Below are 24369 nucleotides of genomic sequence, written 5' to 3' on the forward strand. Positions count from 1 at the left end.
GGACCAAAGAATGCTAGGGCAGAACCTCGACAAAAATCAGCACTTAAGAGATGCAGGGCACAGGCAGAGAGGTGGAGGAAAACCAGGGAGCGCACAGTCAGGGAAGTCGGGGCAGAGTGCTTCTAGAAGGAGGGCATAGTCAGCAGGGTCAAATGTTAGAGAGAGACTGAGTGACAAGAGGACTAGGAAGTGTTCACCAGCTCCAGTAACACGGAAGTTATGAGCCATGGCTGAGGGCAGTTCAGGTGGAGCAGTGGAGGCCACAGTTCACCGGTGGTTACGAGGTGTGCAAATCGAGAGTGTAGATATTTGTACTACAATATTTTGCTTTAAGGAGGAGATGAGCTGACGCTAACTACCTGCAGGAATAAATAGAGCTGAGGATAACCATACCTATATCTACAACTACTTCCGTGGCTATCTTCTCTTAGATTTAAGAGACTTGAGCTCTTAAACTTTAAGAGCTGCTGAAGGGAAGGAGTGAGTAGAAAGGAGAGTGACAGATGACAGGATGTCTGGAGGAAACTGGATCCAAGACTGGTGGATGAGGATAGCAGCCTTGATCAGAGAAGGAACTCATCTCCCACCGAGACAGGCAGGAAGAAGCAGAGATGGGGAGGAAGGTGAGTTTGTAAGTGTGGTGGTGGGCAGGGTCCCGCTTGGAGTTTCTGTGTTCTCAGTAAGGTGGAAGGCGAGGCCGTCTGCCGCTGACCATGGGCCGTGGGAGCAGAACCAGTGGGGCAAAAGGCTTAAGGAGTGAACAGAAGCCGGCAGTGGATTCTGGGGAAGATGAGGGGCAGCTGGCAAAGGAAACCAGTAAAGAGTCAGAGGATTGAGGATTACAGGATTGAGGACCAGATGTGGCTGGAGGCCATGGATTTAGATCCACATTGAATCCTTCATCAGTGGGACTTCTCTGTAGGACTCAGCTGCCAGGGCATGGGCATAGGGAAGGTGAATAGTTGGAACCTTGTGTTAGGATCCTTAAAGTCTGAGGAGCTTTTGGTACCTGGAGAGGACCACACACCATCACCTGTGCTTTATTTATTGTTTAATCTATTCACAAACCTACTGAAGGAAAAATTGTCTAAATATTTGAACACAATTTCTATAACCAGCAGATCAAAATCTATACATTTGACAAGTCAAATTATTTAAACATTGATTAAAAACAATCAAATCCTCCTAAATATTTCAATTGAATCACTAATATGTCAGTTTCTCTAAAAGCTTCATTTTGGTAAGGGACACATACCATTATAAGGATTATAAAGTTTATAACATCTATGCTTAAATCCACTATAAAAATGGGTGGTAGACCTGAGAGACATTATCTCAGCTCAGGCCAATTTTTGAATTTAGATATCTAAAATAAAAATATATCTCAATGTAGAACAAGTTTTGGATTATTAATCAGTGAATTTTTGGTTGGGACCTGAGAATTGGTTCACCTTCTAAACTGATTAAAATCTGAGCTGGTATTTATCTTATATATATCATGGGAAATTTTCAAGCCCATAAGTTTTCCATGCAGTGGTATTGTAGCTGGATGCCTTTTCTCTACATGATGCCATCTTTAAGTTTAGTGACTGTGATATGCAGATGTCCTGAAGATGTCCATGCCTTAATCCCTGGAACCTGTGAATATGTTATGTTACATGGCAAAACGAACTTCAAATATACAATTCAGGTTGTGGACCTTAAAATAGGGAGATTATCCTGGCTTATCTGGGTGGGCCTAATCACACGAGTCCCTAAACTCAGAGAACTTTCTACACTGAAGTCAGAGAGATGTGGTAGAAAGGTAGGCCTGAGAGATTTAAAGTGTGAGAAGGACTTGGCTTGCAGTTGTTAGCTTGAGAATGGAGGGGGCTAGGACCTAAGTCCTACAACCATAAGGAACTGAACTTTAAATGAGTTTAGAAGTGAATTCTTCCCCTCTAGTAAGGAAGGCTGCCCTGTTTATACTTTGCTTTTGATCTTGTGAAACCCTGAGCAGAGAAGCCAGTCACGTTTTGTTGGACTTCTGACCCATAGAAACTGTGAGGTAATAAATAGTTGTTTTAAGCCACCAAGTTTGTAGTACTTTGTGGCCAGATGTGGTAGCTCACACCTGTAATCAGACCACATGAAGCCAGGAGTTTGAGACCAGCCTGGACAACATGGCGAAACCCCATCTTTACTAAAAATACAAAAAATTAGCTGGGTGTGGTGGCTCGCACCTGTAATCCCAGCTACTCGGGAGGCTGAGGCATGAGAATTGCTTGAACCTGGGAGGTGGAGGTTGCAGTGAGCTGAAATTGCACCACTGCACTCTGGCCTGGTCGACAGAGCATGACTCTGCCTCAAAAAATGACAATAAAAAACAACCTCTAGTTGTCTTCCCCAATAGCTAATCTCCCCTTCTTCCTTATTATAAAACTCCCAAATTCTGGCTGGATATGGCTGCCTGGAATAAACACTATAGCTCCTAGCCTCGCTCCCTGGCTTGCAAGGTGAGCGCCCAGGTGACTAAATTCTACTGAGACACAATTAGAAATATTGGTGCATCTTTCAGAAAGCTTCTTTCAAGGAAAGAGATGTGCTGTTTCTTCCTTCCTCCTTCCTGTTAGGCTGATGTAATGGCTGGAGCTCAGGGAGCCGTCTTGGGTCATGAGGTGGCAAGCTAAGGATGGTAGAACAGCAAGACAGAAAACTGGGCTTCCAAATGATCATAAGGCTGCCATCCATCCCTGGACTCTTATTTACAGATTTTTCTATGTGAGACAAAAATGATTTCCTATTTTGTTTAAGCTATTCTTATTTTGGGTTTTACTGTTACAGCCAAAGCTACTCTTAATCATTTTGCCTAATTAATATCTCATTGTAAGTAGTGGGGTAATACAGAGGATCCATTTTCCAGGAGATGAATGATCAGGCCTGAGCAGTGAACAGTTGTTTTTTGGACATTTGACTAATCCATTGTCTTATAACACACCATTGGACTGTTTTTCTTCTTAGTTGCAAAATATACCCAAATAGTTCCATCAGTATCTTTCATTCTTGGCACAGTGCCAGATCTTCTTGGACTTACTCACAGTTCTCTGTACTCACCCCTCCCTACTTACATAGATAAAGAAAAACAAACGTACCTTGCAAATAGACAAAATGCCTAATATATTTGTGTTCTTGTACTTATCACGACTCACTAAAATAGCCTATTATATTCACTCTTCTTCACTCAGTATATTAACTACCTTTTGGCACACTTTATAGTGGCTTCTTTCTTTTTGAATATCATTGCAGGTACATAGATTTAAAAAATTCACCTTGTTCCAATTAACAATATTATTTTCCTTTTGAGAATCAAATTGTCAAAGCAGGTCAAGTGGGAGCTTCTTTAAATTGATTCCTTTGCCTTTTCAGCTTTACTTTATACATTTAAAAAGTATCTTTGCTTTCTGTCATCAACAACATGTTCTGGGCCTGGAGTTACTTAAGGTGTGCAGCTATTCTCCAAGGAACCTGAGGGTTTTTGGTATTTTTTTTTTAATGGTGACTAATATTTGAAGCAAAGATCCCGTTTCTAAGAATGGATATCAGATTGTTCCTGATGTTGTTTTTAGGATTAGTGACCATTCAAAAAGTTATTTCTTTTCAAAACCACAAATTCACCTTGGTATTTCCTATTTAACTCAAACATTATTGAACTTTTAAAATGTAATTTTAGTATACAGTTTGATATTTATTTTCCTCTGCAACATACCTACTTGTACCTGTAACACCCGATCCAAACTCCAGAGGTATCTTCTCTTTAGTAATCCTATAGTGTCTCACTGACTAGCATTCTCTAGTTGTTTTATTGATAGATTCATCCAGGCTGGGCCAATGGGACAGCAGGATAAGAAAGAGAGAGGGAGGGTTTAGCATACTGGCAGGAGAGGGTCTGAAGGAATGAATCATGGAATCCCAGGTAATAGGAAGCCTAAGGAGGAGAATAACACAGCACAGATCAGGAGAAAGAGAGATGGTGGGGATAGGCTGGAACAGGTACAGTGAAGATAACTCAGTGAGAGAGCTGGGAGGAAGGAGGCAGCAGTCAGAGTGTGGAGGGACTAAATAAAGTTCAAACTTCAAAGGTGGAGCAGTTTCAGGAGGTGGCCAAGCAAGAGGATGCATGGTTATCGATGTTTTCCATGGTCCACTTCCAGCTCTCTATACCTGCTCTCAGCTCTGCTCTCACCCAGAGCAAACACACTCACCCTAGTCTCAGGTGGGGAGGTAAGGGCCAGAGTCTATCTGGGATCTGGCAGAGGAGGACAGCCAGGATTGCTGCCTGCTGGCTGCTCTGCTATACATGCAGAATGTGTACCATGTTCAGTCTAGACAATACACCCTCCTTCCTTCCTCACCAGCCACAGACTCCAGGCCCTTCCCACCCTTCTGCCTGTGGCTGAGCCTCCCACCCTAGCCCATACGGTGCCGGTTCAGCTTCTGATGGTGCTGGCTGAGATCCGTGATGCTGGCATTCCTCACAGGAAGAAGCCTGCGGGGTACGCTGAGGCTTGTCCATCTGGGCTCCTGTGGGGGCCTGTCAGGCTCACCTGTGCCACCTGTCCCTGAACAGCATTGAGCAGGAAGCTGGGGTGGGGGAACAGGAGGAGCAGAGGCTGCAAAGTAGTGCAGATCTTCCTTCTTGCCAAGCCTTGCCCTGATCCTAGGGCTGCAGGCAGGAACAGATGCAGCAGGTGGCTGGGAGGGTAACTGGGGCGGGGGCGGGGGGGTGCGGTGTGGAAAGGCCTGGTCTGGAGATGCCACAGCTCTACTCTTCTCTTAAACTTGGGTGTTTGGCACAGGGTCCCATGCAAAGAGGTGGGATAGGCAGCCAGAGGGAGTCTCTCTCCCGCCTCTGCTGTTTCTGGGGCAAGAGAGGGCAGAAGAAAGTTGTCAGGGGCTGGATTCTTGTGCTTGAAAGGCTTGGGTCCTCAGAGAGGGAAGATGAGGAAGCCAGAGAAACTTGAGTATTTCCAGCCACCCAGTAGATTCCCCCGACGCAGGCGCAGAGACACTCGGTCCCCGGGGTCCAAGGGCAGTAGCACAGAGCTGGTGGCTGCTTCCCGGGTCACGTCAGGGTCATTGGCAAAGGCTGAGATGACAGGCCACGTGTTCAGCATCAGGCTCACCTGGGGAGGGGAGCCCAGTTAGCCCCCATTCCCCAGCCCTTAGCTCAGGACCCCCCACTTTCCCAGGGGCTTCCTCTTGGGAAGCTGGGTTTTAATGGGCTCTCCCGGGACGGCTGAGGGGCGGCCAGCATTGGACTCTGCACATCCTCCACACTCAATGCAAGCGAGGCAGGCCCATTCCTCCCCTGGTCCTGGCCTCCAGGACACAGGTCAATGGAGAGTGCACCCGGAGGTCAGCTGGGCTCCACTTCTTCCCCCTCCCTACCCTCCTGAGCCGGGGATGGGGGCCAGTGCTGAGGTCACCTGGACAGTTTGGCGGTTGTACACCTTCACCACATGGAACCGGAAGCTGTAGACACCCCGGACAGGGGCTACGAAGGAGCCAGAGGCCCGGTCAAAGCCACCGCCCTCGTTCACCAGGACCTGGGGGAAGCAGAGCCTGCTGAGTGGGGCTCAGGAAATGCCCATGGCTCAGGGGTACCATGGGGACTAGGGGCAGGGGCAGTGAGTAATGAATAGAAGGAGTGGCAAGTAGGAGTGAATAGGAGTGAACAGATTCAAAAGAAATGGTGAGAAAGGGCAAGGAGGGGGCTGCGTATGGGTGGAGGGAGAGGAAACCGTCGGTGGGGTGGTGGGGCAACAGGCCAGATTAGGGAAAGATGTAGGAAGCTGTTTTCTTAAAGCCTCAGAGACAGCAAAGTGGGCTTGGACAGTTGCTTCCAGGTCCTTGCAGGGTCCTTCCAGGTCCTCTGGACGGGGGTAGGGGGATTACCTGGTCGAAGTAGATGGCCCCACTGGTGCCATTGCCGGTTTCCCCTGCTGGCTCATGGTGGTGGCTTCGGACCGCAGCAAATGCCACTCGCCCAGGGGGCGCCTCTCCCAGGGCTGCTCCCCCGGGCCCCCCTGCAGCAGCTCGGCCAGGCTCACAGACCACCAGGCACTCCCCCTCCAGCAGGACGGGCTCTGACCCCTCCTGGGCCCACCCGGCCCCCAGGGCCAGAAGCACCAGAACCAAGGGCAGCCCGGGACTGTGTAAGGGACCTGGTAGCCAGTGTGGCTTGGCTCCCAACATGGCTGAGGGGCTCTGCAACCCACAAGTGCCCCGGTCTTCTGTCCCTCTTCTGTTTCCGCTCCTCTCCCTGGACTCTCACCGCCGGCACCCTGATGGTCTGCCCTCTCTAGGCTCGCTGAACCCCCTCTCCATACCTGTGTCCCAGCTCTGTCCTGCCTCCCACTCTTACTCCTGCTGTCACTGCAGTTCCCTCCTCCTTGGCAGAGCATGCAGTGACAGCAGTTGGGCTTTGGGAGAGAGAGGAGGGATGAAGCCGCCTGCCCGCTGGACGGGAGGGTTGCAGCCAGAGCTTCAGGGCAGCCCTGCTGGATGGGACAGCACTGAAGGCTGAACCTGGGGGGATGGAGAACATGGTATGTGTGTGTGAGGGGTGTGAGAGAATGTGTGAGTGTGTGCATATGCCAGAGGCAGCCCCTCAACCCCTTCCTCCTATTCCTCCTCTCTTCAAAATCCCCCACAAATCAACAGCCCTTCTTCGTGGCATCTTTCCATTTGTTGGAAGAAAGGGGTACTCCACCAGGGGTACCCCCCGCCCCCCCGCCTCCCCCCTCCGCCACGATTGCTTTGGTGGAAAGTGCTTGGGCCTAGAGCACCAGTGGGCCAGTCACGCTGCCTCTTTCTTTGGTCGGCCACATCTTTATTCGCGGGAAACAACTTTCAACGCGTGGTTCCCCTTTCCGAGAAATAACTGCGCAGAATGCGCGAGGACCCTGAGGGCCGGGAGGCAGACGGGAGGGCTGGTGAGAAGCGCGAGGAGCGAGCCCTGGAGCCGCCGAGGGGACTAGGCCGAGCGGACCCGTCGGGGCCTCTGGGCGCGGCGGCAGGGTTGGGAGGAGGGCGCGCAGCCGGGAGGAGCTGGGCTGACTCCGCCCCAGGCCAGGAAGTGACTCAAGAAACAGTTTGCGTGCGATGTGGACAAGAGAGGTCCCCGTTGGGTGAGGAACCCGGGAAGGCCCGCCCAGATTCGGGCCCCCTGCCCTTGTCCCCTGGGCTGGGGGCGCGGGCAAAGCGGGGGCCCGGCGGGCGCTGAGAGGACCCGAAGCCGGCGCGGGCGGCGGAGGCGGTAGGCGCGCCCCTCCCCCGCGCCCGGGAGCGGGGAGCGGGGGCCGCGGTGCGGAGTAGGCCCAGCCCGGGGTGGCTGCCCCAGTCCGCGGTGGGCGGGCCCGGCCCGGCCCCTGGGCCCTGGGCGGCGCTCGTGGCCTGACGGAGAGGGGCAGCGGACGGCTGGGGGAGGGGTGGGAGTGGCTTGAACCTTGGAAATGGCAGATCAGGGCCCCCAGAGGACAGCCTAGTTCAATCCCCTGCTGAGGATTCGTCTTTATGAAGCTTCAGAGTCCCCCAGGAGACTCCTTCTGGCCTCCCGGCCGAGCTGGAGCCCCCCCACCCTTCTTACTCCGGACTGTGGTCATCCTTTTCCAAAGCCCAGACGCCCACCCTCGATAGACAGCCTTGTTTACCGGGACTTCCTCTCCGGAGAGGCCTGCGTGACATACACCCTCCCTACCTCCAGTGGACTCAGATGCTTGTCACCTCCTTGGGCTGTTTACCAGAGCCTTAACTAGGTGCGACCTGTTGATAGTTGGTGTAGTCCCAGGAACCAGGATTTGGATTGAGGGTACAATGAGGCTCTGAGCTGCCTTCTCCCCTTTCAGGGCTGAGGGCAGCAGCCATGCCTACCTGGGGGGCCCGCCCCGCGTCCCCAGACCGCTTTGCGGTGTCTGCGGAGGCTGAGAACAAGGTTCGGGAACAGCAGCCCCATGTGCAGCGCATCTTCAGCGTGGGGGTGAGCGTCCTTCCGAAGGACTGTCCGGACAACCCCCACATCTGGCTGCAGCTGGAGGGCCCCAAGGAAAACGCCAGCAGAGCCAAGGTGAACTCCTTCTCTCCCCCATCCCTCCAGGCACCAAGGACGCTTTCCCCCAGGGCGGAGGAGAGCAGGGAAGAGGAGGGGCCTGGGGAGGATCTCGACTTCTTGGTTGTCTTACTGGCAACCTCAGTGCCCCTGAGTTTTGAGGGACTTTCCAACTCTATATTTGTTTTCAGTTTCAGCTTAATTTCTTCTGTGATGGCCCAGGCTCGCAAAAATCATTCTGTGCTCTTTGAGAGAATAGAGATATCTGGCTGAACAAGTTGGCCCCACCAAGGAATGCAATGTGGGGTGGGAGGCTGGGCCACATTGCTTCCTTTGGGATTAGGCTGGGGTTCCAGGATGGCTCAATCATGTACCAGCTTTGTGATGGGAGTCTCAGTTTCCTTATCTCTAAAATGGGAATAACATCATGTGGATACTCCAGACATCCTGGAGCTCAGGAGCGAGCAAGGAGCCAGGAGGGGTGACCTGGGCCAGTTAGGATTCCAGCAGTTTACTTTTCCTGACCTTCCCTTCCTTCCGACCAGGAGTACCTGAAGGGTCTCTGCAGCCCAGAACTGCAGGATGAAATCCACTACCCGCCCAAACTGCACTGCATCTTTCTGGGAGCCCAGGGCTTCTTCCTTGACTGCCTGGCCTGGAGCACGTCAGCCCATCTGGTGCCCAGGGCGCCCGGCTCACTGATGATCAGTGGCCTGACTGAGGCCTTTGTCATGGCTCAGAGCCGGATAGAAGAGCTGGCAGAGCGGCTGAGCTGGGACTTCACGCCAGGACCATCTTCCGGAGCCTCACAGTGTACTGGAGTGCTGAGAGACTTCTCTGCCCTGCTGCAGTCCCCGGGGGATGCCCATAGAGAGGCTCTGTTGCAGTTGCCCCTGGCTGTCCAGGAGGAGCTGCTGAGTCTGGTGCAGGAAGCGTCCATTGGGCAGGGGCCAGGAGCACTGGCTTCTTGGGAGGGGCGGAGCTCAGGCTTGCTGGGTGCTCAGTGCCAAGGAGTGAGGGCTCCCCCTAGTGACGGCAGGGAGTCCCTGGACACTGGATCTATGGGACCCGGAGATTCCAGGGGAGCAAGGGGAGACACTTACGCTGTGGAGGAGGGAGGGAAACAGGTTGGTCCCAGGGAGATGGATTTGGGGTGGAAGGAGTTGCCTGGGGAAGAGGCCTGGGAGAGAGAAGTGGCCCTCAGGCCACAGTCAGTGGGTGGAGGGGCAAGGGAGTCAGCACCCCTGAAAGGGAAGGCCCTGGGGAAGGAGGAGATAACTCAGGGAGGAGGAGGGTTCTGTGTTCACCGTGAGCCTCCCGGTGCCCATGGCTCCTGTCACAGGGCAGCTCAGTCCCGAGGAGCCTCCCTCCTCCAGCGGCTCCACAATGGGAATGCCTCTCCCCCGAGGGTGCCCAGCCCTCCGCCTGCACCGGAACCCCCATGGCACTGTGGAGACCGGGGTGACTGCGGAGACCGGGGAGACGTGGGGGACAGGGGAGACAAGCAGCAGGGCATGGCACGGGGTCGGGGGCCTCAATGGAAACGAGGCGCCCGAGGGGGCAACTTGGTGACTGGCACACAGCGTTTCAAGGAGGCCCTGCAGGATCCTTTCACCCTGTGCCTTGCCAATGTGCCTGGCCAGCCAGACCTCCGCCATATTGTCATTGACGGCAGCAACGTGGCCATGGTGTGAGTACCTGGTGGGGCTAAGGGCCTAGGAGAGGGAGGATATGTCCTGAGGGGCTGGCATTGTAGCCAGGGTGCCAAGCCCCTCCTCTGGCCGACCCCCTCCCACTACAGGCATGGCCTCCAGCACTACTTCTCCAGCCGGGGCATTGCCATTGCTGTGCAGTACTTCTGGGACCGTGGCCACCGTGACATAACTGTCTTTGTGCCTCAGTGGCGCTTCAGTAAGGATGCCAAAGTCAGAGGTGAGTTGGGCCTGGTCTTCAGTGTCCCAGGATAGGCTCTGTTTCCGCCTTGAGGAGAACCCTATTATGTTCTTTTTTAATAGAGAGTCACTTCCTGCAAAAGCTGTATTCCCTCAGCCTGCTCTCCCTCACACCCTCACGAGTCATGGATGGCAAGAGGATCTCCTCCTATGATGACAGGTACTTGCTCCTCTCCTGGCTCCAGCCTTGATATTCAAGGAGCCCTGTGGAAGATTGAGGGAGAGAGAAAAGCTCCTGGTGGTTTATGCTGTTTCCAAGCCTTGGTGGTGGGTAAGGGGCCAGTTATTCCTCTGTGTGCCTTATGATTGGGTAGGTAAACCTGCCCTGCAGGTGTGATGAGACGAACTATAGACAACCATGTTTGCCTATTCATCATTCATCAAACAAAATGATACCTTGTATTTATATAGTGCCTTACTGTCTAGAAAATACTGGTTTAGTGGAAAGGTGGGAAAGCTGGTTACATAAATAGCTATAAGAAGACAGATGTCTTCTTATAACCTGAATTTCCAAACATGCAGAGAAATTTCCCTAACATTCTGGAAAAACCAGAGTAAAGGTCAAAATAACAAGTAAAATGGAGAAACACAGCCCATGAATAATAGGACTGTACAAAACATGGTATAATAGAAAGATCACTGGATTTAGAATTGGAAGATCTGAATTTGAGCCTCAAGTAGCACTACTCATTGACTTTGACTGTGGAACTTTTCTTAGTGAATTAACCTCTTTGTCTCAGGGTCCTCCTCCATTCATTTACCCTCCTTGTGAATATACGAAAGAGATAAGGTATGTGCTTGCCTTGCTCAAGGTGCTAGGCAAGAGTACAGTGACATTCCGTCCTAACTTTGCACAGACCTACTCAAGTGTGGCAGCGGGTATATCTCCAATCTACAGTCGTGGAGACAGAGGGTCAGAGTGGTTACCTGTCTTAGCAAAGGGAAATTAGACCTCAAAGCTGCCAGATGGTTTCAATGAAAATACAAGGCACACTTCTACCATAGTCTGCATAGGTGGTGTGAGAAATGAGCAGATTTTGGAAAGCCAAGTTAAAAAATTTACAAGTTCTTTATTCTCTAGGACATTATACAGTTTTTAAAAATTAGTTTCCAAACCATAGTGATTATATACTTTGTCTTTTCAAACACTTACCTTCTATTCCTTAACAAGTAAGTGGTATTCTACAAAAAAGCAGTTTACGTTCTCCCAGTGTTATTGTATTTATATCTAGATTTCACAGATTACCCAAGATATGGAATCTTCTTTCCACACCTGCATTGACACAGAACTGAAACTGAAGATTGAGTTCATTTTAATGAATGTTAAAGGCATGTGTCTGCCCAGTTGTGTGGGACCTGGTTGGCAGATAACATAATATAAATTGGGAATTTGCCCAGTAACAGTGAATAAACACAGTGGTGCACAGCGTAGGCATACGGAATGAATGTTGCTGAACAACATACTGTGTAATGCGATCATAGTAAAATATGCTTAACTGGAAAATACCATTTGCATACCATAAGTGTACCATATACTTTTTTTTTTTGTTTGTTTTTGAGACGGAGCCTTGCTCTGTCGCCACGCTGGAGTGCAGTAGCATGATCTCGGCTCACTGCAACCTCTGCCTCCCAGGTTCAAGTGATTCCCCTACCTCAGCCTCCCGAGTAGCTGGGACTTCAGGTGCATGCCACCATGCCCAGCTAACTTTTTGCATTTTAGTAGAGACGGGGTTTCACCATATTGGCCAGGGTGGTCTTGATTTCCTGACCTCATGATCCGTCCACCTCGGCCTCCCAAAGTGCTGGGATTACAGGCGTGAGCCACCAAGCCCAGCCAAGTGTACCATAGACATTTGTATGTCATTCCCTTAATTTGTTTCCCAGACAGAAGCTCAGAGCCTGATATCTGTCACACCTAATCCTGACTCCCAGTTCCCCGTATACCACACCATCTTTCAAATACTGACTGCTCACTTAGTACTAGGCGCGTGGCCTGCAGGAGGAGGTGGGAACACTGGGAACAAGATCTGATTCTTGACTAGAGAGCTGAAAGAAACCATAAATCGAACACTACAGGAACTCAGAGGGAAGGGAGCCCCATCCTGGGTGGGGTTTTGTGGGAAAGGAGAGATTTGTGAGTTTTTGTGTTGAGAAGACTGGGATGGGTTGGATCTCTTCATTTCTAAATCTGTTAAAAAGACCACCACCCATCACCTCACGAGTCCTACCCTGTCTTGTGGAATCAGAATTACTGAAGTGGAGGCCAGGCATTTTTTAAAAAAGTTCCCTTGGTAATTCTGTTCCTCAGCAAGTCTTGGGAAGTGCCTTCCAGATAGAGGAAATAGTTGGAGAAATATGGAAGTCAGCATAAGACATACCTGGAGAGCAGGGTGTAATCTGATTATTGACTTTAGCTGGAGTTGAGAGTGGGATAGGGAATATTGGGAGAGATAAGGCTGTAAGGGTGATTTGAGCTGGCCTGTAGAAGGCTGCCAGGCCTGGGTGTGTGGACTTTATTTGGTAAATAAAGGGCAAGTGTGGAAGAGTTTTGTGTAGGTGATAAGCATGCTTTCTTGGGGCAGGGCAGGGGAGACTGGAGGGTGGGTGAGTGGTCAGAGGCAGGGACCCCCTTGTTAGGAGGTTATGCATGATCTCAGTTGCAATATCTGAATTACTGGGGTGGTAATGGTGGGCCTGGGAAGGAAGGGAGCAGAGCGAAAGGCTCTTCAAGGGAAGGGCATGTTGGATTTGCGAGGGGTTGGTTGGGCAGGGTGGAAGACAGAGCTAGATCTTACTGTTTACTAACGAGGCACAAAGTGTTGGGTGAAGGAGTATGGTGGGCAGATAGGATGCTACTGGGAGACCACCTTGGATTCATCTGTTTCCTCTCTAGGTCATGGCACTTGTATCTAGTCAGTTGCCTGTAGCTGGGTCAAGGTGAGGTAGGGGGCGAGATCTCCATCACCAGAAGTGGCTCATGGGAGACAGTAAAACTTCTGGGGTTGGGGCCTTGGAGAGTCCCAAATGGTTGCTGTGGTTTTTACTTTTATTTTTATAGATTTGGGGGATACCAGTACAGTTTTGCTACATGGATATATTGCATAGTGGTGAAGTCTAGGCTTTTAATGTAACCATGATCCAAACAGTGAACATTGTACCCAGTAGGTAATTTTTCAACCCTCTCTCGGTTGCTGTGGTTTTGGAGACAGGTTCATGGTGAAGCTGGCTGAAGAGACAGATGGGATAATTGTCTCCAATGACCAGTTCCGGGACCTGGCGGAGGAGTCTGAGAAGTGGATGGCAATCATCAGAGAACGGTGAGGGAGCCCTCCCGCTGAGAATTGGGCACAGATGCAGATGTTTTTCTAAAGCCATCTCTGCTCTGGCCATGGGGTGAAAACTCTGGGAAGGAGGTGAAGTTTTCTTGAAGGATGGAGCCAGCAGCTTCTGGTGATACTGGTCTCAGTTGTCTGGGAGGTGGGCAAGGGCCCCCTCTGTGACCACACATTATCTTTTGCCATCCAGCCTGCTGCCCTTTACCTTTGTGGGAAACCTCTTCATGGTACCTGATGACCCACTGGGGCGAAACGGCCCCACCCTGGATGAATTTCTGAAGAAGCCAGCCAGGTAATCAATCCCCTAGACTACTTGCAGGCAGCCCCCACCCCTGGCCCTCTCTCAGCAGGCCCGGAGACTTGGGTGGAAGTGTGGCCTCAGTTTGGGCCAGCTTAATTTTGCAGTAGTTTGAGTTGCATTGGCCTTGGCCTTTATAAGCTTCCCAGGGGATCCTGACATAGAACCTCCTTGCTGGGAGGGAAACACCTGCTTCCTGTTTCTCTTAATCAGCATGTTTGATGGAGTTATTTGGAAAATGGTTGCTTATACTGACAGCCAGTTGTATTCAGCATGCCTTCTGCTGACCATTACATAAGTGACTCATTTAGGACTAGAACTAGATCATAATAGTGGCAGAGTTCACCGTTTCTAAAAGAACAGCCCATCTTCCCTTCAGAAGTGGGTTGATACTGCCACTCAGTGGTCAGCTTCAGGAACTTCAGGATTTCTCCCCCAAAGCCAGGAATAGGCAGGACAATTAAGAGAGGGGTAGCCCACTAAGATGTAATTTCCCCCCCAGGATGCTCATCAGCTCTTTTTGGTCTGTTTCTTCCCAGGACACAGGGGTCTTCTAAGGCTCAGCATCCTTCCAGGGGCTTTGCAGAACATGGTAAACAGCAGCAGGGGAGAGAAGAGGAAAAAGGTAGTGGTGGCATTCGGAAGACCCGGGAAACAGAGCGGCTCCGGCGGCAGCTGCTGGAGGTGTTTTGGGGTCAGGATCACAAGGTGGACTTCATCCTGCAGCGGGAGCCATACTGCCGGGACATTAACCAACTGTCTGAGGCCCTGCTCAGTCTTAACTTTTGAGCCTCACCTGCTTGAGTGGCTGCTGCCCTGTCAGCTCCAGCCGCCTCCAGCTCAGCCCTTTCTGTGAGAGTCCCTCTGCTGCTCACACTCTGATCCAGAGGCACCCTGAGTTGGTGCTTTGGATCAGGGAAGCCACTTTGGGACAGGTCCATAAAGTGACCTGATCTTACCGAGTCAGGACCTCAGCCAGCTCTCAAGAGGTTCTGCTCAGCCTTAACTTCTCAACTTTGCCTTAGCACAGGGTTTCTGTAGGGAGTGGGGGCTGCTAGAGAGGATTAGTTCTGGAGACTGAGACTGTTGGCTCCACCTCCAAGCTGAGCTCGGATGGAGGGCAGGGTGGGCAGGAAGTGACAGGAAGTTAAGCTGTTCCTCTCCCTGGCTGCTGCTCTGGATGGCCAGAGAACAAGATGCTCCCTTGCTGAGCTCCTGGGAGCGTGGAAGGAGATGCTAGGCCCTGGCACAGCGTTATGTGGACTGGGCCACAATAGGGTGGAGTGAGCTAGTGAAGAAGGCAGAGGGAGACTTGGCTTCTGGTCTCAGCTATGCCTGTTTGTGACCTTGATTGAGTTGCTTGGACTTTACTTCCGCCTACAAATCAGGGGTAAAAATACCTGTTGGGAGGAGAAATGAGAACATAGAGAAAAGCTTCTTGGAGGAAAGGTGCTTGGACAAAGTCTCAGGTGTGTCTGCCTGTGGCTGCACAGGCTCTCTAACAGAAACCTCACTTTCAGAGAGATGTGGGTCCTTTGTCTCCAGGATCCACACCCTAGATTTTAACACTGCATTCTCACTATAACATGCCCTATAATGGCTGCATCCCTTTTGAGCAACCTCCAAAATCCACATTTACACAATAGGTAAATTAGGGATGACTGCATTATCAAAATACTCTCAGGGTTCCTATAAATGGCAGCTCTCCTGTTGTATTCAAGTGTTTGTTTACAGACTAACAAATGTGTTGGCAAATCCCTGGTTAGATGCACTTGCTGGTGTTGAGATGAACACGTCGATTTTTCACCAAATCGATGAAGCCATGCTCTGCAATGACAATATTAATGTGATCCAACCCTAACATTTTCTCTATGGAAGACATATGTTGCATAAAGCAAGGCACACTTCTGCTTTATGTGTGTGTGTATGGGGATGGGAGGACTTAACGGAAGTTGAACCAGTTGGTTCTAGATGAACCAATTATCTGGAAAATGAAAGAACCAGAGTTGGAAGGCACTTGACTGGCCACCAGACCAACTCTGCTGTTACTGACATGCTCTCTCCACCCTGATTCCTAGAGGTCATTGCCCTGGATCTGCTTGAAGTCCTCCTGTGCCAGGGGATTTACTATCTCCAGGGTAGCACATTCCCTGTGTAGAAGGTATTAATCAGTACTCCTTGCTTTAGTGCAGCCTAAAGTATGCTTTTCTGTTACATCTACCTTTGAGGCTGGTCATACTCCGAGGAACAATACAGAGCCAGTCAACTTCCTGGAATCCAAGACCAGATAAAGAAGTAGGACAGGTGCCCCTGGGTTCTGTTCTGTGTGGGCCTGCGGTGAGTCTCTGGACAAGATCTTTTCCAGGCCCTGACTTCTGCCTCCCTCTGAGTGGCACAGGGAGTCGAATACTGCATGGAGAGTGTAATGATGATGGGGAGGGTCCTTGTGTCCTCACCCCTCCCTTTTTGGTGATTTACACCACTGTACCATACTGACCCAGGCTGGGGGCATGTGTGTTGGAGACAGGCTGGTCAAAGAGGTGACAATGATTAAGAGATAAGCCAGAGGTCCCTGAGAAGAGATTGGTTAGTATGGCCTGAACTGGTGGCTGGGGGAACTGTGTCTGGTCAAGTTATGGCAGATGTCACAGCTTTAGGTAGGTAAAAAGGGTCCTAGATGAAAACTTGGGAGTTTTTTTTTCTGATAGAGTTGTTTATAGTTCTTGATTGGTTTCTTGCCCTTTTCACTTTCAGTGATGGTGAGTGTGCAGTAGACCAAAAGTGTCTTCTGCTTTTTTGTGCTAAGGGCTCTGGTTGACTGAGTGGCCCCAGTCAGAGAGGCAAGTCCTAAGCTTCTTATAGACAGGGATGTTGACTTTGTTCTGCTGCAGCCTGATAAACTGGGACCACTGTGTGGTTAGTAATGCACTTGCCATTTGGTGACACAGACTGAAGGCTATCCTACACCTGGGCCTTACCTCTTCCTCTACTGGCATCCTAATGGCACTCTGACAGCGTCCAGGGTGACTACAGGGCCCACTGGAAATGGATCATCATTCTCTCTTCTAGTGTCTACCTTTATCATAACCTGATGTCCCAAACTTGTGACAAGTTCTTTTGGCAACTGAAGGACCAAGAATGGAGAGGGTGATGAGAGAGACTGCCCATTATAACTTTCAAAACCCCGTCTTTGGGGAAGAATCATCTAGGGTGACATTCCTTGAAGTAAATCCCAGGAGAATCTAGGCCAAAGAGATGAGCCAAGGTTAGTGAGACAATTTATTTTTATTGCCTAAACTGCAGAGCATTCTCTACACAGCGTAAAGGAGAAGTGGGGCAGCTGCAGGACATGGAGAGAAACCAAACTGGGAAATCTTACAAGGAGTTGAAAAGATTAATGTCCCAACCTGAAGAGATTACGGCCTTGAGACAATAAGGTGGAGCAACAGAACAATGGGAAAGAGGACTGGGAGAGGAATCTAAGAACCAGATGGCTTCAGCTCTCTAGAGGAACTGAGCCTATTCACAGTGCCTAACTTGGAAGCCTGTGAGGGACAGGCCTCAGGCCCTTGCCACGACCTACTTAGGCTACAATTTCCTTTAAGGCAGCCCCTAGCTCTGGGAAGGAATACTGGTAGCCAGTGGCCAGTGTTCGCCGTGGGATCACCTTCTGGCCCTCCAGCAGCATGATGGCACGCTCTCGCCCAAAGACAGCTTGCACCACAGTGCTGGGGAGAGGGATGAAGGCTCGGCGGCCCAGGGCAGCACCCAAGGTCTGGGCAAACTCAGCATTAGTGGCGGAGGATGGAGCCACTCCATTCAGGACCCCGTGCACGTGGTTTGCTTCAAGGGCATGGGTCAGGATTCCTGCCAGGTCCCCAATGTGTATCCAGGGGAAGAATTGGTGGCCTGAGCCGATGGGGCCCCCCAGGCCCAGGCGAAAGGGCAGCAGCATGTGGCCCATGGCACCACCCCCACGGCCCAGCACAACCCCTAGAGCAGGCAAGAGGGAAGGTACAGGGGTCCTCTCAGCCTTGAAGGAGCCCCGCTGCTCCTCCTGGTTTCTGTTTCCCCTTCCTCACTCTCCCCATGCTGACTTGGCTCTGTAACAGAAGTGAGCAGTATGGCTCTCTTTAAGACTTCACACCTTCTCATCTGCAGGTTGGCTAGAAGTGGTGGCATCCTCTCACTCTGTAATTATAATCTCAGCTCTCCTAATCCCATCACTTTCCCAGCCCAGAGAAGACATTCCAACCCTGTCTGATACCCAGGCCCCTGTTTCTCACCTGAGCGCACCACCACCTGGCGTGTAGGATCTCCAGGAAGCCTGGCTGCAGCTTCCCATTTGGTTACGAGGTTGGAGAAAAAGTCAAAGTCTCCTCCTGGGCTGTCTTCATCATACTCCGCAGTCAGACTGGGCTGGTAGTAAGCTGCCGGTGGAACACAATCATTTGTCCTGGGTGTCCTTGGTCCTGCCTGGCTCTCTGTAGTGGAGGCTCCCCTTGGCCTCACCTTCTTTGGCCCTTAGGATCTCCCCATTTGGAGACAGAGCCATTTGGATATTTTCCCCTTGAACTTCTCCATGACCTGAAGCGTTCCTTCCCTGGAGGAACTCTTTGGTTGCAGGGCTAAACTTAGAGGCTGCTAGAGTGTAGTGGTTAAGAACAGGAACTTGGGTACCAGGCGCCTGAATTTTAATCAGCTCCCTCATTTATTAACTCTCTGACTTGATGCAAGTTACTTAACCTCTCTGTATAGAATTTTCACATCTTTAAAATGGGAATAATAGTACCTACCTCATAGGGTTGTTGTAAGGAATAAATAATAATAAGCATAAAACACTTCAAATAGTGGCTGGTGTGTATAATTGTTTGCAATTACTTGGTCCCAAAGGTGACCAGGAACTCTGTTCCTAAAGAACTATGGTGTGAGAAGTAAGGGACTTTGGGACAGGTGGACTTTTCCCTGGCACTAAGAGTGATGCCACTCCCCACTCTTTTTCAGGGTCTCAATTTCTTAGTGAAAGTACACAAAGGTTAGGAGAAACATGCATGGATCAAGGGCCTAGGAAGTCATTTTGCCTGGAAAAGACCAGTGCCCTGGTATGTGCATAGCTACAGAGGTCTGAGTTACCCCGTTCCCCTGGCGAATATAAGAGGCTGGTGATTTGGGGGGCATACCTACACCTGTGACTAAGACCCAGGCCTTGGGGGGTTGTGGGGCTTTGGTGATGGCTTTAGCCAGCAATTGGGTGGTCTCTAGGCGGCTGCCGAGAACCTCTTTTTGGAAGGTTTCATTCCATCTGCAGGAGAAACATGGGAAATAAAAAGCCACTAAATACATAAGTGCACATATCCCTCTCTCTATCTTTTCCTGGGAGCTATTTCATACAAATTTCTTGTAAAGCCCTGAATTTTGGCTTAAGAGAAACAGTCAACGTCTCCTGTAGAGGGAAAGGGCATTCATTTCTTGGGCATCCTGAGTTATAGGGGAGGACTTAAGCCAATTGGCTGACTGGGTGGAGGAGCAGGTGGGGGTGGAGGAGTGGAGCAGAATGAGTAGTCTGGGATATCGGTTTAGTTCGGAATCTGGGAGCTCCATTACCCATAGCTCACAGGTTCTCATCAGTGGGGCACTTTCCTCCCTGTGCTCTAGTGGGTATCAGCTTTAGGGCCCGGGCTGACCTTCGGAGAGGGTTGAGGATGTTCTCTCCGGCCAGGTTGACGGCGGCATCGCAGCTCGGCAGCCCCGATGCAGCGAGCTCATCCTGTCGGAGAAAGCACACAGTGCCGCTGCCCCGCCCTGCGCCGCCCAACTCTGCCCTCCCACCCGCTTCCAGAGGATGGACTTACCCACGTGATCCGGCCGGGCCCAGGGTGTCGGGAGATCAACGTCACTTCGTGGCCTCTGGCATTCAGCAGCTGGGTTAGGGCTGTCCCAATGAAGCCTGTCCCGCCACCTGATCGGAAAATACAAATTGTTTATATTCCCGTGGAGTTGGGGTGGGGGCGCCTTCCGTCCCCGCTGTGGCACCCTCTTCCAGCGCCATCCTATCTGACACCAGACTTCTCCCCACTTGTCCCCCTCGTCGTGACGGAGAGGTGACACAGGTCACAGGGATTAGGGAGATTCGGCTTCTCGGGCTAGGAGGCCAAGGCCAGGTTGCCTGTGCACTAGACAGTGCCCTCCCGGAAGCGGATTCCCAGTCCTCAATCTCCGACCAAGCCCGCCCAGCACTCTCCCTTTCTGCCCTCCCTCACCCACAAGCACACGCATAGCGACTAGGACCTAACACGCCTGCGTAAAGTTTAGAGTTTACCTCACTTCAGAAGCGACTACAACCTCTCTGCGCATGCCCCTTTCGGGAAGCGCGTTCCAGTCGAGGTCGCAATCCTGTGCGTGACCCTTCTCGGCGACCCGGAAAAACTTGTAAATACAGGCTGTGTGTTTCAATAGCAAGCGAGATGGGAGGGATTAGACCGATGGACCCGGAAAGGGCGGAGGAGGGAAGGCTTTAGTGTAGAAAACCAACCAAACCAAACCCAAACCAACGAAACCCTTCACCTAAAACCCGAAGCTACCCAGACCTCAGAATTCTGGATGTCTATTAAGTTGGCGGGTCAGTAATGCAAGAGAACCTTTCCACCGGTAATCTGAATTTCTTTCCACTCGGCCAGTTTTTTCTTCTCTCTCTTCCCGCTGGCGCCTTTCTATCAGCATTTAAACATTCCAAAGATCCCCTTATATTAAAATAAGCCTTCTCCAGACCTGTTTTTCCTCCAGCTAATATTCTTTTTTTTTTTTGCCTTCATAGCCAAACTTCCCAAAAGTGTGGTTTCCATTTTCTACTTCTTACTTCACTCCTATAGGGTTTGTGCCTTTATCATTCATTTCCTCACTCTCCAAGAACATACGTTTCCCGTGTGTCACCAAATCTAATCCCTAGTTTTCAGTTAGTTTTCTTGACCTCTCAGTATCATTGGGCACCTGCTGATTCCGTCCTCCCTTTGAAAATGTTTGGCTTCAGTGAAAGACATTCTCTTCTCGGCTTTCTTCTACCTTTTTTCAGTCTCTGATGCTTGCTCCACCTCTGCTAAGTTCTTAAAATATTGGTATTCCTCAGAGCTGGATCCTAGGACCTTCTCTTCCCATTCTGCACTTTACCCTAGGCATCTATGCCTTGAATTCAGTTACCAGGCTTTAACAGAAGACATCCCAAATCTCCTATGCAACTCGGATCTCTCCTCTGAGCTGCTAACCCCTATAAAAACTTTTCACTACACATCTCTTCTTGGACATCTGAAACCCTATTGATTTTAAATACTGAATCTCTCCCAGATTTATCTAAGAGGGGTCTTTGAAAAGTTCATGGAAAATGTGTATTATGCTAAAAAATACATAGGTTTCCAAATTTTTTTTACACCAAAATAAACTTGTACTAACTTATTATATAACATGTCTGAACAGGATCTGAGGCACTAAGAAGGCTAGACAGTTTGAAAAGAGCCCCTATCAAAGCAACCTGAATTCTGCTAAAATTGAAGCAAGAACAAACATGGAATTTGTGGTGAAGAATGATGAAATTGATGCTTTATGAAAAGTTTATGAAGACAATGCCCCAAATAAATCAGCAGTCTACAAATGCATAACTCATTTTAAGAAACGAGGAGATGGACAAGCATGGTGGCTCATGCCTGTAATCTCAGCACTTTGGGAGGATTATGCACGAGGCTCTCTCAAGCCCAGGAGTTTGAGACCAGCCTGGGCAACATAGTGGACCTCATCTCACTAAAAATTTAAAAATTAGCCAGGTGTGGTGGTGCACACCTGTAGTTCCAGCATCTTGGGAGGCTGAGGCAGGAGGATTGCTTGAGCCCAGCAGTTCAAGGTTGCAGTGAGCTATGATTGCACCACTGTGCTGCAGCCTGGGCAACAGAGTGAGACCCTGTCTCAACAAAAAGGGGAAGAGATGATGTTGAAGATATAGATAGTGGCAGACTATCCACATCACTTTGTGAGGAAAAAAATTCATCTTGTTTGTGACCTAATTGAAGAGAACTGACAACAGCAGAAACAATAGCCAACACCATAGACGTCTCAGTTGGTTCGGTTTACACAATTCTGACTGAAAAGTTACAGTGGAGCAAACTTTCCACTTGATAGGTAACAAAACGGTTGTACCCAGATCTGCTACAGATAAGAGCAGAGCTTTCAGTGGAAAGTTTAAACAAGTGGGGTCAAGATCCTTGATATGGCTTTGTGACCTCACCCAAATCTCATCTTGAATTGTAATCCCCAGCTATTGAGGGAAAGACCTGGTGGGAGGTGATTGGATCATGGGGGCAGTTTCCCCCATGCTGTCCTCATGATAGTGAGGGTGTTCCCATGAGATCTGATGGTTTTATAAATAGCAGTTTCCTGTGGGCTTTTCACTCACTCTTTTTCCTGCCACCATGTGAAGAAGGTCTTTGCTTCCCCTTTGCCTTCCACCATGATTATAAGTTTCCTGAGGCCTTCTGGGACATGCAGAATTGTGACTCAATTAAACCTGTTTTCTTTATAAATTACCCAGTCCCCAGCAGTTCTTTATAGAAGTGTGAAAACAGACTAATATAATCCTGAAGCATTTCATCAAAGAATTGTAACAGGAGATGAAACATGGCTTCACCAGTATGATCCTGAAGAAAAAGCACAATCAAAGCAATGGATATCAAGAGGAGGAAGTCAAAGCAAAGCAGACCAGTCAAGAGCAAAGGTAGTGGCAACAGTTTTTTTAGGATACTCGAGGTATTTTCCTTGTTGACTTTGTGGAGGACCAAAAAATGATAACATTAATTTGCCTATTGAGAGTGTTTTGGGAAAGTTAACCAAAGCTTTAGTAGAAAAACACCTGAGAAAGCTTCATCAGACAGTTCTTCTCCACCGTGACAATGCTTTTGCTCAAGTCTCTCATCAAACAAGAACAATTTTGTTAGTGTTTCAATGGGAAATCTTTAGGCATCCACCTGATTTGGCTCCTTCTGACTTCTTTTTGTTTCTTAATCTTAAAAAATTCTGTCAAGGGCACCCAGTTTTCTTCAGTTAATAATGTAAAAATGACTGTATTGACGTGGTTAAGTCTCCAGGACCCTCAGTTCTTTAGGGTGTACTAAATGGCTGGTGTCATTTCTTACGAAAGTGTCTTGAACTTGGTGGAACTTATGTTGAGAAATAAAGTTTATATTTTATATTTTTTAATCTTTTAATTCATTTTTTCCACAAACATTTTGAAATTTCCTCATATTTCCCTCTGTCTCTGCCATCACAATCCTCTTATGAGTTATTCTGTCTTGTGTAAATATCTGCAGTAGTCTCCTAGTAGGTCTTCCTGCTTTTGCATGTTTCTCCTCTCCAAACTGTTTCACAAATTGCAAGCTGAGTGATCTTTGAAAACCATATGAGGGGAGTTTTATAGTGGCACGTATAGTTTAAAAAACTCCCAGTTTAAAATTCCCGGATATGCTGGATAAAATTAAACATACTCCATTTAAATGTATTGCCAAGTTAGCTAGAAAAATAAAAAAATCCCAGAAACCAAAAAATGAAATGTGTCTTGGGACTGAGGTTATGACAAAGATTATTTGCTTGGCCAAACTTTAGTCAGGCTTCTGAACCTTCTAGGCTCATTTGTACACCTCTTTGTAAAATCCAGTTTTCTCAAAGAGCCTTGCTAAGTCAGTTTAGCAAGAACCCCCTCACCCTTGATATCTGATCACTCTCAATCTCTGATCAGGCCCCTCATCCTTCATCCCCTAGGTGATGTCTGATCACCTTGGCCCATCTTCACATGAATTCCGTTAGTTTGGGTTAGCCAGAATCCCTCTTACCCTTGATATTTTTCTCTTATTAATTTTTCATCCACTGACCCCCACCCTATTCATTGGCTATAAATTCCCACTTGCCCATGTTTCAGACTTGAGCCCAATCTCTCCCACTGCAAGACCACATTGTAGTGGTACTTGTACCTATTGTGATGGAAAGTCTTCCTTACCTTACTCTATCAAGTGTCTCTGAATAATTTTCTTTAACAGGTACTTTGTGGCTTTTAGTTTCAGTAATCCAGAGGCTTGGGTGACAGGAGACCATGCCTGAGATTGAAGCAAATTCGGGACTGAGACCCCTGGATAAAGCCCTTGGGCTGTGTTCTCAGATAAAAAGTAAACTTTAAAAGTCCACCTGGTATCAAAGAACATGGCCTGGAAACTTGTTTCTCTAGGCTTTGCTCTTGTCTAGGATTGGTTGTCAAAAAAATTACTGTTCTCTGAGAAGTTGTATCTATTGTCCTGTCCGCCTGCATATTTGTGGTTTGAATTAATTGTTACCTACTTGGCCTAGAAAGCTCTAACCCAAGAATTTAAATTAAGTGTTCCGGATAGAAGACGTAAATCTTCCCTTGGTTTGGTTTCACAGGATTTCAATAAAGTCCTGCCAAGCATAAACATACAATACAAAATTACAAAACACACAAGGAAACAAAGCACTCTGAGGGTGTCAAAACCAAAACAAAACAAAACAACAAACAGCAGAATTAGACAATCAAAGATTTAAAGTGTTAGAATTTAGAGATATAGAATATAAAATTACCAAAGTTTAAAATGTTTAAGAAAGAGAAGAAATTAAAAACCTGAGAAAGGGACAAGATGCTATCAAAAAATAGCA

At 49.2% G+C, this 24369-nt stretch overlaps 3 protein-coding genes across 10 annotated transcripts; 1 reads left to right on the forward strand and 2 right to left on the reverse strand.

Moving 5' to 3' along the window:
* Positions 1-1031: 1031 nt before the first annotated feature.
* Positions 1032-8145, reverse strand: CBLN3 (cerebellin 3 precursor). 2 transcript variants are annotated; one of them, XR_008493647.2, is made up of 4 exons: positions 5935-6701; positions 5466-5585; positions 3746-5162; positions 1032-2665 (listed from the first exon to the last, which is right to left on the reverse strand). XR_008493647.2 is itself a non-coding variant. In XM_054448385.2 (4 exons), the coding sequence occupies exons 2-4, from the start codon at positions 6232-6234 to the stop codon at positions 4965-4967; spliced, it is 618 nt and encodes a 205-aa protein (XP_054304360.1). In that variant the 5' UTR covers positions 6235-6567; positions 7912-8145; the 3' UTR covers positions 1032-4964. The 2 variants fall into 2 exon arrangements, 1 of the variants encoding a protein (XP_054304360.1); XM_054448385.2 differs by adding an exon at positions 7912-8145 and having other exon boundaries at positions 1032-5162; positions 5935-6567.
* KHNYN (KH and NYN domain containing) lies at positions 7077-18519 on the forward strand. 4 transcript variants are annotated; one of them, XM_054448377.2, is made up of 8 exons: positions 7077-7169; positions 7887-8104; positions 8632-9776; positions 9888-10018; positions 10102-10198; positions 13248-13355; positions 13564-13665; positions 14211-18519. In XM_054448377.2, the coding sequence occupies exons 2-8, from the start codon at positions 7904-7906 to the stop codon at positions 14458-14460; spliced, it is 2034 nt and encodes a 677-aa protein (XP_054304352.1). In that variant the 5' UTR covers positions 7077-7169; positions 7887-7903; the 3' UTR covers positions 14461-18519. The 4 variants fall into 4 exon arrangements, with proteins under 4 accessions (XP_054304352.1, XP_054304351.1, XP_054304350.1 ...); XM_054448376.2 differs by having other exon boundaries at positions 7159-7297; positions 7656-8104; XM_054448375.2 differs by having other exon boundaries at positions 7159-7297.
* SDR39U1 (short chain dehydrogenase/reductase family 39U member 1) lies at positions 16938-19991 on the reverse strand. Of its 4 annotated transcripts, XM_054448380.2 has the most exons (6): positions 19932-19991; positions 19524-19630; positions 19356-19438; positions 18852-18973; positions 17958-18101; positions 16938-17664 (listed from the first exon to the last, which is right to left on the reverse strand). In XM_054448380.2, the coding sequence occupies exons 1-6, from the start codon at positions 19945-19947 to the stop codon at positions 17255-17257; spliced, it is 882 nt and encodes a 293-aa protein (XP_054304355.1). In that variant the 5' UTR covers positions 19948-19991; the 3' UTR covers positions 16938-17254. The 4 variants fall into 4 exon arrangements, with proteins under 4 accessions (XP_054304355.1, XP_054304358.1, XP_054304356.1 ...); XM_054448383.2 differs by lacking the exon at positions 18852-18973 and having other exon boundaries at positions 19932-19960; XM_054448381.2 differs by lacking the exons at positions 18852-18973; positions 19932-19991 and having other exon boundaries at positions 19524-19897.
* Between the last annotated feature and the right edge of the window lie 4378 nt (positions 19992-24369).

Source organism: Pongo pygmaeus, chromosome 15 (genome assembly GCF_028885625.2).
Source record: "Pongo pygmaeus isolate AG05252 chromosome 15, NHGRI_mPonPyg2-v2.0_pri, whole genome shotgun sequence".
Classification (NCBI taxonomy): domain Eukaryota; kingdom Metazoa; phylum Chordata; class Mammalia; order Primates; family Hominidae; genus Pongo; species Pongo pygmaeus.